Consider the following 14,627-nt stretch of genomic DNA (forward strand, 5'->3'; position numbering starts at 1 on the left):
TTTTGAAAAGAGGGAGAGATTTAGAAATTTAAGAAGTGGGAGGAAAATGAAGAGGCTATCCTAAGCATAAATTAAAAGGTAAGAGTAGAAAAGATCTGACCAATGGGATGCAATCCAACAGACAAGAATGTCATATAGAAACCCATTTTACTTTGGACTTTAAAAAAGCAATGACCAATAAGCAATGAGCAATATCCACACATCATAAAGATCAAGGCATCAAATAAAGACGACCACATCCAAGCAAGCATTCCATTAGCTAGCAGTTTTCATTGTCTTCATTGTCTTCCAATGTACCAGATGAAATATTCCTTGATCAACTTTGAACAAAACATCAGAGACAAGATCAACATAACAATTAAGCACAAAGACAGAGTAGCAGATGAATCCAAGAAATTCCCAAGTCTTGCATCAGATGAAAGCACAGTTCAAAGATAGCCCAGTCACAGATATTGGCATTGGCCAAGTCCTTTAGCATAGGGAATGTTGCCTAATTCTAAGTCCAGAATCTCAGATAAAGTTCAACAGTCCACCAAATGTTTTTTAGGGTTTTTATTGTTATTAGGTGTTTTAGGATCCTAAGACACAAACAAAATCACAACACACAGACAAATATATGTTAAAAAAGATTTTGGGTCTACAATTTATCTCTAAGTTTTAATGATAACAAAGGATGACACATTTTGGTATCCTAACAATTTTCTCTAAGTATGCAGGACTCTAACAGGAAATGGATCTGACAAACCAACACCTGCCATCACACAAGCCTAGAACAACCGACTTAAAGTCAAAAGGAGTCACTCTAACTCTGAATACAACGGCGTTCATAGCATCTGAAGTTTGAAGACTTAGATACTCTGAATCTGAAGGATTCCACACATGGTTACTCTACTGATCCGTACATCTAAAGAAGGCCCAACTGAAGACTAATCAAGAACTTCTGAAGAAAATCACTTCCAATAACTATTTGAAGAATACTAGTTCTACAAGAAGATCTGGATTTCGCGCACTCTGATTCACGCCTAACAGATCAACCTCAAGACTTAGTAACGAAGTATTCCATATATGGTATGAATCTTTATTTGGAGAAGAATAAATACTCTCCCAAATTGCTATCGAAAGGACAACAAACTTAATATCATTTATGTCCCATCAATGGCAAGATATCAACATCAATGCTTCAGTCGACGAGATCATATTCAAAGCATTATTTAAAGGCCCATCTCTCATCATACAAAAAAACCAAAGCAATTACACAAGAATACTGCAAACTCAAATTCAATATTTCATCAATTCTTGTTCAAATTTGTTCACACGAGCTGTTGCTCTTAGTGTGAGTTTTTATTGTTCTCACTGTGTTAAAAATTGCTTACCTAGAAGCACTAAACAATTTCTTGTAATTCTCAAATAGTTGTTGAATATTTCCTCTAGTGACTTGTGAAGTCTGTAGACTTGAGAGGGTTAAGAGATCATTGTTCTCTTAGACCTTTTTGTTGTAATCTTTCTAGATTATTGGATTAAGTCCTTATTGAAGAAGAAATCACCTTGGCCGGGTGGACTAGAGTAGCTTTGATTTTCAAGCGAACCAAGATAAAATTTTGTGTTGGTTGCTTTTTTTTTTCGTGTGTGTGGTGTTTGCAAAAGTTTTTATTATCAGTGAAAATAATTCAACCCCTCCCCCCCCCCCCCCTTTTCTTATTTTTCTCTACCTTCAATTGGTATCAGAGCTTCGGCTATGTTATTGATTTTCAAATCAAATACTTAATAGTGTAGAGATGATCCAGCGTGAGAAAGACATAATGACTAACACCAATGAAAGAGACAACTACAACGCTAAACCTCTAGTGTTTGATGGAGAAAAAATTGATTATTGGAAGGATTGAATCAAAAGTTTCTTCCTAGGCTATGACGCTGACCTATGGGACATAGTTACAATTGGTTATGAACCACCTGTATCTGATGCTGGTATCGCTATTGCCAGAAATAAAATGACTGATGATCAGAAGCGTGATTGCAAAAATCACCACAAAGCCAGAACAATTTTGCTGAATGTTATATCCTACAATGAACATGAAAAGGTCACCAACAAGGAAACTGCTAAAGAAATACTTGATTCCTTAAAGATGACTCACGAAGGTAACACTCAACTCAAAGAGACCAAGGCTCTGGCTCTAATTTAAAAAATATGAAGCCTTCAAGATGGAGGATGATGAAGTTGTAGAGGTAAATTTTTTTAGATTTCAAACTTTAATTGCAGGACTCAAGGTTCTGGGAAAGGGCTACAGAATTGCAAATCATGTCAAAAAGATTGTCAGAAGCTTGCCAAAGAAGTGGAGACTTATGGTCACTACATTGAAACTATCAAAAGATCTGAACAACATAAGCCTGGAAGAACTCATCAACTCCCTTAGGAGTCATGAGATAGAACTAGAGGAAGACGAACCCCAAAAGAAAAGAAAATACGTGGCTCTGAAGTCTAGATCAGAAAGACGCAAGCCAGAAAGGAACAAAGTCTTTCAAGCTGAAAAAGAAGACAATGATGACTCTGAAAAGGATGATTCTGATATTGAAGAAGAGTTATCACTTCTAACCAGAAGAGTTAAACAACTTTGGAGAAAAAGGAATAACAACTTCAAAAGACCTAGACAGAAGGGAGATCACTCAGAATCAACTTCCAGAAGCAAACCAAACAAAGAGGTAACCTGCTATGAATGTAAAGAACCATGACACTATATAAACAATGTATAAAGCTCAAGAAAGACAGTTCCAGAAAAGAAGGATTCAAGAAAACCTCTTTCAAAACCAACAAGGGACTCATGGCTACCCGGGATGACTCTGAACCTGACACCTCAGAATCAGATTCTGAAGAGGAATAGACAAATGTTGCATTCATGGCTACCACATCTGGAAGTACATCCGAAAGAGAATCTGATTCTGAAGAGGTATTTTCTGATCTCTCTCGCTCTGACCTAGAAACTTGTTTACCAGAATCTCTAAGCTCCTATCAGAAGCTTCGACAAAAATTAAAGGTCCTAAAAAGGGTCCATGAAGAAACTGTTGAAGAATGTGATAAGCTTGAGATAGAAGTTTCTGAATTAAAAGACAACAATTTTTTTTTGGAAAAAGAAAACAAATTTTCTACTAAAAAATGTTGAAAAATTGAAGAAACTTTATCCAAAGCTCCACAAACTTCTAACACAATCATATACAAATATGAAAAAATGTTTCAAAAATTTCTGAAAAATGGGCTAGAAAGAAGCAAAATGACTTCTATAATTTATGGAGTTTGTCGGAATAAGAAAAGAGGAATTGGATATGACTCTGATGAAGATGAGCAAATACCTTCTGCAGATAATAAACCTAAATCTCCCTTTTCTTATCATTGCGCACATGCACAAACACAAAGTTTTAATAATGCCAGAAAACCTAAAGTTTCCAGAAACTCTGGGAGAACTAATCATAAAGGACCCAAAATATTTTGGGTACCAAAAGATAAAATAGTGTATGTTGCAGATATCCTATGCAGCAGAGTTAAGACACCAATCATCGTACCTGGACTCTGGATGCTCGCGACACATGACGGGAAGAAAGCATATGTTCTAAAGCCTGTAACTTAAAGATGATGGCTTCGTAGGTTTTAGAGGAAATCGGAAAGGAAGAATCAGAGGTTCCACAACAATTGGTAATGGATCTCTTCCCTATATTTCTGATGTTCTTTATGTAGAAGGATTAATGCATAACCTGTTATCCATAAGTCAATTAAGTGACAACGGTTATGATATAATCTTCAATCAAAAAACTTGTAAAGCCATTAATCAGAACAATGGGACAATTCTTTTCACTGGTAAGAGAAAGAACAACATTTACAAAATTAATCTTTCAGATCTAAAAGATCAAAATGTAAAATGTTTAATGTCTGTAAATGAAGAGCAATGGGTATGGCATAGATGCTTAGGTCATATTAGCATGAGGAGGATTTCTCAGCTAAATAAAATTGAGTTAGTCAGAGGCCTACCTAAGCTGAAGTTTTCTTCATATGCTCTTTGTGAGACATGTCAGAAAGGAAAATTTTCTAAAATAACTTTCAAAAATAAAAATGTTGTTTCTACCTCTAAGCCTCTGGAACTTCTTTTAATTGATTTGTTTGGACCTATTAAGACAACTTCAGTCAATGGTAAGAAGTATGGACTGGTCATCGTTGATGATTATAGTCGCTGGACATGGGTACAATTTCTAAGACACAAGAATGAGTCACACTCTGTATTTACTAGTTTCTGCTCAAAAGTGCAAAATGAATTTGACTCTAAAATCATCAGAGTCAGAAGTGTTCATGGTGGTGAATTTGAAAACAAACTTTTTGAAGAAAATTTTGATTCTAATGGAGTATCCCATGATTTCTCCTGTTCTAGAACTCCACAACAAAATGGAGTTGTAGAAAGGAAGAATAGAACTCTCCAAGAAATGGCCAGAACCATGATCAATGAAACAAATATGGCTAAGCACTTCTGGGCTGAAGCAGTAAATACAACGTGTTATATTCAGAATAGAATCTCTATAAGACCTATTCTGGAGAAGACTCATTATGAACTATGTAAGGGAAGAAAACCCAACATTTCTTATTTTCATCCTTTTGGATGTTCCTGCTTTATCCTAAACACTAAAGATAATCTGAACAAGTTTGATTCTAAAGCACAAAACGGTATTATGTTGGGATACTCAGAATGCTCAAAGGTCTATAGAGTATACAATACAGAAACAAAAATTGTGGAAGAATCAATACATGTCAAATTTAATGATAATCTTGACTCTGAAAAGTCAAAGCTAGTTGAAAAACTTGCAGATTTGGAGATAACACTTGCAGGTTCTGACGAAAAGACTAAAGAATCTGAGGAAGCTGAAAGGGAAACATCAGAAGCACCTGAAATCTCAACTACACATAAAAGATCAAGAAACAGACTAAATATTTCTGAAGAGTTGATTCTGGGAAACAAGGATGAACCTGTCAGAACAAGGTTTACATTCTAAGTATCGGAGGAAACCCTTATGGGATTAGTTTCTCTAATAGAGCCAACATCTTGTGAAGAGGCACTTCAAGGCAAAGAATGGATTCTGGCAATGAAAGAAGAACTTGATCAATTTGCAAAGAACGATGTCTGGGATCTTGTACCAAAGCCAAAAGGTACCCATGTTATTGGAACCAAATGGGTGTACAGAAACAAACTAAATGAAAAGGGAGAAGTGGTCATAAATAAAGCTCGACTTGTAGCACATGTTTATAGTCAACAAGAAGGAATTGACTACAACGAAACCTTTGCTCCAGTCATCAGGTTAGAATCTATTTGTTTACTTGTATCATTCGCTGTAAATTACTCCATCAAACTATATCAGATGGATGTCAAAAGTGCATTTCTGGATGGATATATTTCTGAAGAAGTGTATGTTCATCAACCTCCGGGTTTTGAAAACTCAAAATGTCCAGAACATGTTTTTAAACTGAAAAAATATTGGTATGGTCTAAAACAAGCTCCTAGAGATTGGTATGAAAGACTAAGCACTTTTCTTCTAGAAAATGATTTTATCAGAGGCAAAGTTGATTCTACACTCTTTTTTAAAAATATCAGAAATGACCTCGTGATCTGTCAAATATATGTTGATGATATAATCTTTGGTTCTGCTAACCCATCTGTGTGTCAAGAATTTTCTGAGTTAATGCAGGCAGAATTTGAAATGAGTTTGATGCAAGAACTAAAATTCTTTCTGGGAATTCAAATCAACCAAGCTTCAGATGCTACATATGTATATCAAAGCAAATACATAAAAGACATTCTGAAGAAATTTGAAATGTCAGAAAGTAAACCAGTAAAGACTCTCATGCATCCTACCTGCATTCTGGAGAAAGAAGAGGTAGGTCAAAAGGTTCGTCAGAAGCTCTATCGTGGTATGATAGGATCTCTTCTCTATCTGACTGCTACACGTCAATACATTTTGTTCAGCGTTTGGCTCTATGCCAGATTCTAGTCAGATCCGAGGGAATCTCATCTAACAGTTGTTAAGAGAATCCTAAGGTATCTGAAAGGAACACCTAACCTTGGCATGATGTATGAAAAATCATCAGGGTATAGGATTTCTGGATATTGTGATGCAAATTATGCTGGAGATAGATTGGAATGAAAAAGTACATATGGAAACTGTCAATTTTTATGAGGAAACATCATCTCTTGGGCTAGCAAAAGAGAATCAACCATAGCACTCTCTACTGCATAAGCAAAATATATTTCAGCTTCATTATGCACTACTCAGATGCTCTGGATGAAGAATCAACTAGAGGACCTTCAGATATATGAGAGTAACATTCCTATCTTTTGTGACAACACTACTGCCATTTGCTTAAGTAAGAACCCTATTCTACACTATAGAGCAAAACACATAGAGATTAAACATCACTTATCAGAGACTATGTTCAGAAAGAGGTAATAACTTTAAAATTCATTGATACAGACCACCAATAGGCTGATATCTTCATAAAACCCCTAGCTGAAGATAAATTCTCACTAATTCAGAAACATTTGAACATGGAAGATTGCCCAGAATGAGTCAAAAAAAATTGTTCTCCTTCTCTGAAGTGTCAAAATAGGCTCAAACTTAAAATCCTTCTGGCATATGGGTCTGACTCTAATACTTCTACCAATTAGAAGTAATCTGAATCAGAAATCCTCAGGATCAAAACCTTTTGGTTTTCCTGGAGTCTGATATATCAACATGTGGCCTCTCTTGTGTCTGACCTTGGATCTTCTAGTCAACTGTCTAGCACAAAACTCAAGAGCCAGACTATTGAGATCTCCTCGAGCATTGTGCATATTTTTGGGATTAGACATCCCTCATTAGCTAAAATTATTTTTCCCCCTCGCGTGTCAACTCAATTTTTGTGCTCATTAATATATGTTATTTACTATTCCCATTAAATGATGTCGTTTTGCATGTTAGCCTTGTGTATATATAATTGTCACAACTCCCACTCTCACACTTTTTCACTCATAATCCAACACAACCCTTGTTACCAACTCTCTCCAAGGTTCTTCATTTTTCTTCACTTATTCTTCATCTTCTTCATGGATTCACAACAACAACAACAAGTGTACAACTTCTCAAAACAAATGGAATCAACTGAATAACATGCAAATACTTCCCAGCAAACCTCCATTGAAATGGCTACAACATCAAGTGCAGTCTATAAGGAACCACATGTTCTTGATCGACCACCACACATCAACCTAGCAACACCATTTGATAAACTGGAAGTCTTATGTGAGTCTTTAGTGGATTTTGACAATATGAAGCTAAATGGAGTCGACCTCACTGAAGAACTAAAGAAACAAGGATGGGAAACGTACTTTCAGAGGCTTTATTGTCCAATTTAGACCTTTCTGGTCAAGGAGTTTTGGAGATTCGCAGATTGTGATGACCATTGCATCGTCTCATACGTTCTGAGGGTGAAGATGGTGATCACTGAGAAATCTATTACAAAGCTTCTGAACATGGAGAAGACTGGGGGAAGAAGAATCTACAACATTAACCCTATGGCAAGATACATGTCCCAGGAAATTATTCCCACCATCTTCAAGCAAGGTTCTGACGGCAGATCCTCCAAGAACAAAGAACTTCACCAAAATCTGAGAGTTTGGTTGAAGATCATTTTGGGTACCATTCATCACCGCCCAACGTCAAATTCTTCAGACTACATCAACATCGATCAGAAATGAATCCTCTACAGCCTTCATAAAGGATTGAAGTTAAATCTCCCTGCGTTGCTCTTCAAATACCTAAGGGACTCAGTCAGAGACACCGTGAATCACATGAAACCCAGAAACTACATCCCTCTGGGCAGACTCATTTCAGATGTTCTGATTGAAAGAGGATTAGTGGATCATCTGATATCCCACAATCTGGTGGAAGACATGACCGTAGACATCGGGAGACCTTTGAATGCCAGGAACCTGAAGAGCATGGAAATTATTGAAAGGGTCTTAGCAAGACCAACTCTGGATACATCTTAGGAAGCTTTGAAGGACCAGAGAAAGATTCCAAATGGTCTCTACCTATTCTCCAAGATAGATTATCCTGAGGTCATTGCCTACTACCTCCAGGATCTAGCAGCTCAAGGAGTCGACATATCAAAATTCTCCGTAGACTGACCATCTGAACATCCACCCAAATTCATGAAGAGGATGCGAGAGCCTTCTGAAAGGAATTTAAAGAAGAAGACTTTGAAGCTGGGAGAACCTTCTGCAACCAGCATGCCTGCGCCTCTGAACTCTCCTATCTCAAGTAAGTCTCATCCCTCTGAAACTCCTACTTTGAAAGTAAGGCAACTATCTTCCTCCCTGCCTCTACAAAATTCCATATATACCCCCCTCTGAACTCACAACCTCCAACTCAAATCCCTCTGAATCTCATCACTCTAACCCATCCTCACCTCCCCTCCAACCTTTTTATCTCACCACCACAACACTACCTATCTCTGAGGCCTTACTCTTCATTGCACCCATATCACTACCTTCTTCAACTCCCTCCTCTCCACCTTACTATGACATATCTTCTGATTCTGACCAGCCAGAACCATCTAATCCTCAATCCTCGACACTTACTCAACTCCAAGCCCACGCTCTCTCTAACCTAAACCCATATGAGCCAGAAACCTCTATCCCTTCCCCATCTGAACCCCAACCCGAACAACCATATGAACCTCAAACAGAACCACCCAACTAATATGTTTCTGAACCCCAAACTACCAAACATCTGACTCTCCCACTGAAACCAACCCCATCCCTCCAGAAACTATCCTTCCCGCCTCTGACCTAGAACCAACCCTCCCCACCCTGGAAGAGGCTGTTGCCTTATTTGTTGAGTCTTCAGTGGAAAAGCTCAGATCACTATCTGCAAACTCTAAACTAAGTGATAATCCCTCTGAAATGAGGATTGACTGAAGTAGAGTTATCAGATGGATGATATATGAGGCATTCAAGTTGAAAGGCCTCTCTGAACAAGTCAGCAATGACTATATCTGAGAAGCTGAGGAGAGGTTAGAGGCTCGTTTGGCCAGAGAGGAAGAAGAGAGAGCTCATAGAGAAGCAGAGGAAAAGGCTAGATTGGAAGCAAAAGAGAAAGAGAGAAGAGAAGCTAAAGAAAATACCGCCGCTGAGGCTACTGCTGCTACTGAAGCTGAAGCCAAAGCCAAGGTTGATGCTGAAGAAGCAACACACATTGTTGCGGAAGAAGCTGCTAAGGAAAAGGACGTAGCTCTGACTCAGGGTGAATCATCTCATCCTGAGTTTACTCCGCTGGTGTTGAAGACTCTGGAGGAAGTCTAGAAAGAACAACAGATTGTGAGAGCCAGACTGGATCAACAGGACTCTGTTAACTCCAACATTCAGAATCTGCTGACTCAGCTGCTGCAAAGGATGCCGCCTCCTCCGAACCCTTAGGCACGTTAGAATTTTTTTGTTATCTTTCTCTAAGTGTTTAACCTCTATGTTTTTCTTCAAAGTTTTTTTTCTCTCTTATCTGTACTTTTCCCTTATCAGTGAAGTTTGTCTTACCTTAACTTGCTTTGTTATGTTTTTTTGAGTCTAACAAAAAGGGGGAGAAATAATTAAACAGCCTCTGATGAAATAATATCTACGCCTCATAATGCATTGCATATATTCAAAAACTGTTATTATGAAGTCTAAAGTTTTGCAGGAAGTATCTAAGTAAAACATCTGAGAAACAAGCTAAGCAACATAAGAAGATCTAGTAAGAACCTCTAAACCTTCTTAAATATCAAATTTAGGGGGAGATTGTCTATCTAAGGGGGAGTCATTATACATCTGACTCTGAGATAACTCCTTTAAATTTTTTATGAAGTATCATTGTTTCATCAATGGTCTGAAGTTTTGTCATCATCAAAATGGGGGAGATTGTTAGAATAAGATTTTGGGTCTATAATTTATCTCTAAGTTTTGATGATAACAAAGGATGAAACATTTTGGTGCCCTAAAAAATTTCTCTAAGTATGCAAGACTCTAATAGGAAATGGATCTGACAGAACAACATCTGCCATCACACAAGCCTAGAACAACTGACTTAAAGTAAAAAGCAGCCGCTCTAACTCTGAAGACAACGGTGTTCCCATCACCTGAAATTTGAAGACTCAGATACTCTGAATCTGAAGGATTCCACACATGGTTACTCTGTTGATCCGTACATCTGAAGAAGGTCCAATAGAAGACTAATCAAGAACTTCTGAAGAAAATCACTTCCAACAACTATTTGAAGAATACTAGTTTTACAAGAAGATTTGGATTCAGCGCACTCTGATTCATGCCTAACAGATCAACCTCAAGACTTAGTAACGAAGTATTCCATATATGGTATGAATCTTTATTTTGAGAAGAAAAAATACTCTCCCAAATTGCTATGGAAAGGACAACAAAGTTAATATCATTTAAGTCCCATCATTGGCAAGATATCAACATCAATGCTTCAGCCAACGGCATCATATCCAAGGCATTATTTAAAGGCACATCTCTCATCATACAAAAAAACAAAGCAATTACACAAGAATACCGCAAACTCAAATTCAATATTTCATCAATTCTTGTTCAAATCTGTTCACACGAGTTGTTTCTCTTAGTGTGAATTTTTATTGTTCTCGTTGTGTTAAAAATTGCTTACCTAGAAGCACTAAACACTTTCTTGTAATTCTCAAATAGTTGTTGAATATTTCCTCAAGCGACTTGTGAAGTCTGTAGACTTGAGAGGGCTAAGAAATCATTGTTCTCTTAGATGTTTTTGTTGTAATCTTTCTAGATTATTGGGTTAAGTCCTTATTGAAGGCGAAATCACCTTGGCCGGGTGGACTGGAGTAGCTTTGATTTTCAAGCGAACCAAGATAAACTTTTGTGTTGGTTGCTCTTTTTTTCGTATGTGTGGTGTTTGCAAAAGTTTTTATTATCAGGGAAAATAATTCAACCCCCCCTTCTTGTATTTCTCTACCTTCAATATATACAATCACAAGATATGGCTCAAATGAGCAAAATGAAAAGAACTGAAACATAAACAAGTTATATGAAATGTAAATGGAAATGAATGATAAATGACTGAAAGTGAAATTGCATAAAGTAAATGACTTAAAAGTAAAAGCATAATGAATAAGAGTTAGTCAAATCTTAGTCAAGAGTTAGTGGTGTTAGAGGTGTTTTTTTAATTGATTAAGTCATTCTTTGGAGAACACTCAACCATGCATTCACAAGTATGAATCCTTAAACCAAGAGATCTTCCATGAGAAGGACTCCAACTTGGATAATTCAACAAGTATGCCACTAGCTCTCATGAAAGGAAAAAAGGTCAAGTCTCCACACAATGCCATGAAGAATGGGAGACTTACAATCTCACTTACTAGAATGATATGCCTTGAGGGTCAAATTTAACTCTATGTTAAGCAATCATAATTGGACTTATATAGAAGTCACAACTATTTGAGGTCAGGCAATAGAAATATAGGTGTTAATGCATGTTAGAGATTTGGTACAAGGAACCAAACTCCTAAAACATACCACACACTAAAAAAGGGAGGGACCTATCTCCGTCATACTTGTATTGGTTCATCTGACACAAGGTCATTGATGAATCAATTAGCCTTTAGACATTAGAGATTTCATTGGTCAAATGGGGAAATGGGAAAGAGTAGGGATGAAGATGAAGAGAGAGGGGAAGATAGAAACACAAATTGATCATGAGAGGAATTTTATCAAATCAAAACCATCCATTCATTTTGGGAGATGAAATGTACATTTCATCAATCCCCTAAATCCAATGGTTTGGATCCAACAAAAGTCAAATCACATCAAAATAGCTCAACATAATTTTTAAACATTTAATCAATTAAAAATGAATTAAAATACATTTTAGTTTGGTCAAAACCTAAAATCCCTTCAAAACAACAAATAAACGACCAAGGGATTTATCCAAGGTCAATCAAGGTCAAAGGACCATAGACAAAAAATTTCACAATTTTTAAAAAGTCAGAAGTATTTTTAAACAATTAAAAATATACACAAAATCATTATGAAAAATACCAAAATTAATCCAAAAAATAATTTTAATTTATAATATGGAAGATAAAAATATTTAAAGACTTTTGGTGAAAGTCCCATATTTTTTGGATTAAAAATGGATTTATTATAAATTAAACAAAATAAGGCAATTAAATGAAAAATCACAAAATACCTTAAGGCTTTTGATCAAATAAATTCACCAATCTTTGTGATTTTTACCCCGAACTACGAGGTTTTGTTCCTCCTTTGTGATGGTACGTAGGCAATGGGTTCATCCATTCAAACAACAAAATTTGTAAATATAATCTATTCTCTTCTCATCCCTCCAATCTTTTGCACATATTTTCACAAATACCAACCTACAACACATATTTGCAAAAAGGGTTCCCTTAAAATACTAAGGATGTTTTGGGTGCGTAAAACCTTCCCACTTCATAACCAACCCCCTTACCTAGATCTCTGACATTTTTATTAGTTTTTTATTTGAAAAACTTCTTACCTTGGCTTTTGTTCGCTTTTTAGCCTTTCCTTTGGACAAATAAAAGTGCGGTGACGACTCGAATTGTATGTTTACTTTTGGTTTAGTCAATAAACCTAAAGGTAACGAAAACCCCGCTACAGAAAAGTGGCGACTCTGTTGGGGAGACATCTCTAGTGGGTTTAGCCTACTTTTTGCTTAAGGGTGTTGTATGTTTATATTTATTTGTGGCATATTTTTTGTGCAAATTTGGGATAACTATATTGTTTGTAATGTATGAATTGCTTGATATATTAATTTCTTATGTGCTTGGTGGTCTCTTGTGAGATGAGTTCTATACCCGAACTCGAGTGCACTTATGATAGGAGAATGGCATAGTCTTGTTGACTTGTGTGGAGTTATTCCTTAACAAGTTGACTTGCAAGTCCATTCACTTGGTGGAGGTCTTGTTGGGATCAATAATGTCACACGAGTAGTCGTGGTTAGGCATTACTCTTTCCAATATAAACCTTAGAAGCTAAGGACCTTAGATACCTAACCCATCTTGGCCTATTTTAGGACGTAGTGCGAAGGTCGTTCAAGTGTAAGACTTGAGGTGATTGTTACGCGATACTACACTCATGAGAATCCCTCTTGAGAATATTTTTGGAGAACGAGTAGTCGTTTTATCCGATAATATCCAAAAGATGAGATGATGACTATGGGGACCTTTTTAGAACATGATTGTCAGGTTTAACCATAGTACACTCCCTTTGGGTGGTTCTTAACCGAGACTCCATGCTCGTGACTTACAACAAACCCTTGATTCGTGGTTGATTTGTTCTCATATATCCTCAATATCAATGGAACTTGGGTGTTGATAAGGTTTAAACCATAATCCACCAAAATGGATGATTGATATTGATGATGACGCGAGCCATCCCGTGACCTTTGTATGGTGTGACTTGCTTGATCCTTGAGTGTGGTTGTTGCATCCATGCATTCATGCATTCATGCATTCATATGCATCCATACCATCAACAATAAAAAAATTCAAGGAACTTAAGAGGTCTATTTGCAAATTTTCAGACATGGATAAGCAAATAAGGAATACGAAGAAGTACAGTTTCAGACAACCCGACTTGGAAGAGTTAAGGAGTTTGACATCTTATGTATTAGAGCCCTTGGAGTTCAAAGCTCGCCATGGGAAGCTCATGTCTATTCTTTCTACTAAGGTGGATGAGGGTATGATGAGTATGTTGGTGCAGTTCTATGATCCTCTGTATCGATGCTTCACTTTTCCGGATTTCCAGCTTTTGCCTACACTTGAGGAGTATGCATATCATGTGGGTATACCTATTCTTGACCAGTTGTCGTTCAGTGGTTTGGAGAAGGTTCCATCTTCTCAAGAGATTGTTGATATGCTTCATGTGGATGTATCTGACATTGTTGGTCATATGACTACCAAAGGTGGAATTCAAGGTCTCCCGTCTGAATTTCTCATTGCAAAAGCTACTTTGTTTGGGAAGGCCATGAGTGAGGAAGCTTTTGAAGGCATGTTTGTACTCCTCATCTATGGGCTAGTGTTATTTCCCAACATCGACAATTTCGTGGATGTGAATGCTATTAGGATTTTCTCTTCTCTTAATCCCGTTCCGACTCTGTTGGGTGACACTTATTTCTCTTTGCATATGAGGAATGAAAAAGGTGGTGGTTCCATTGTGTGTTATCTGCCTCTGTTGTACAAGTGGTTTATTTCGCACTTGCCTCAGATGCTTTCCTTCAAGGAGAACAAGGGATGTTTACGGTGGTCCACGAGACTTATGTCTCTCACTAATGATGATATCTCTTGGTACAACCGTGTTTACGGTGGCGTTCAGATTATTGACTCTTGTGGTGAATTCTCCAATGTACCTCTTCTTGGTACGTGTGGTGGAATTAACTACAACCCTGCTTTGGCTCGCCGTCAACTTGGGTTCCCCTTAAAGGATAAACCTAACAACATTTTGTTGGAAGGCTTGTTCTTTCAAGAGGGTAAAGATCCCTAGAACTTGAAGGATAGGATGGTTCGCGCC

At 37.2% G+C, this 14,627-nt stretch overlaps 1 protein-coding gene across 1 annotated transcript; it reads left to right on the forward strand.

Moving 5' to 3' along the window:
• The first annotated feature begins 1,988 nt into the window (after positions 1-1,988).
• On the forward strand, positions 1,989-9,368 carry LOC127094749 (uncharacterized). Its single transcript, XM_051033539.1, has 2 exons — positions 1,989-2,136; positions 9,070-9,368. The coding sequence occupies exons 1-2, from the start codon at positions 1,989-1,991 to the stop codon at positions 9,366-9,368; spliced, it is 447 nt and encodes a 148-aa protein (XP_050889496.1).
• Positions 9,369-14,627: the final 5,259 nt, after the last annotated feature.

The sequence above is a fragment of the Lathyrus oleraceus genome, chromosome 6 (assembly GCF_024323335.1).
Source record: "Lathyrus oleraceus cultivar Zhongwan6 chromosome 6, CAAS_Psat_ZW6_1.0, whole genome shotgun sequence".
NCBI classification, from domain to species: Eukaryota; Viridiplantae; Streptophyta; class Magnoliopsida; order Fabales; family Fabaceae; genus Lathyrus; species Lathyrus oleraceus.

Bases quoted from the DNA above. Each gene is read 5' to 3' on its own strand.
- LOC127094749 (XM_051033539.1), top strand. From the start codon at position 1,989: ATGACTGATGATCAGAAGCGTGATTGCAAAAATCACCACAAAGCCAGA. The intron at 2,137-9,069 runs GTAACACTCAAC...ATATCTGAGAAG, and splicing joins CTTAAAGATGACTCACGAAG to CTGAGGAGAGGTTAGAGGCT.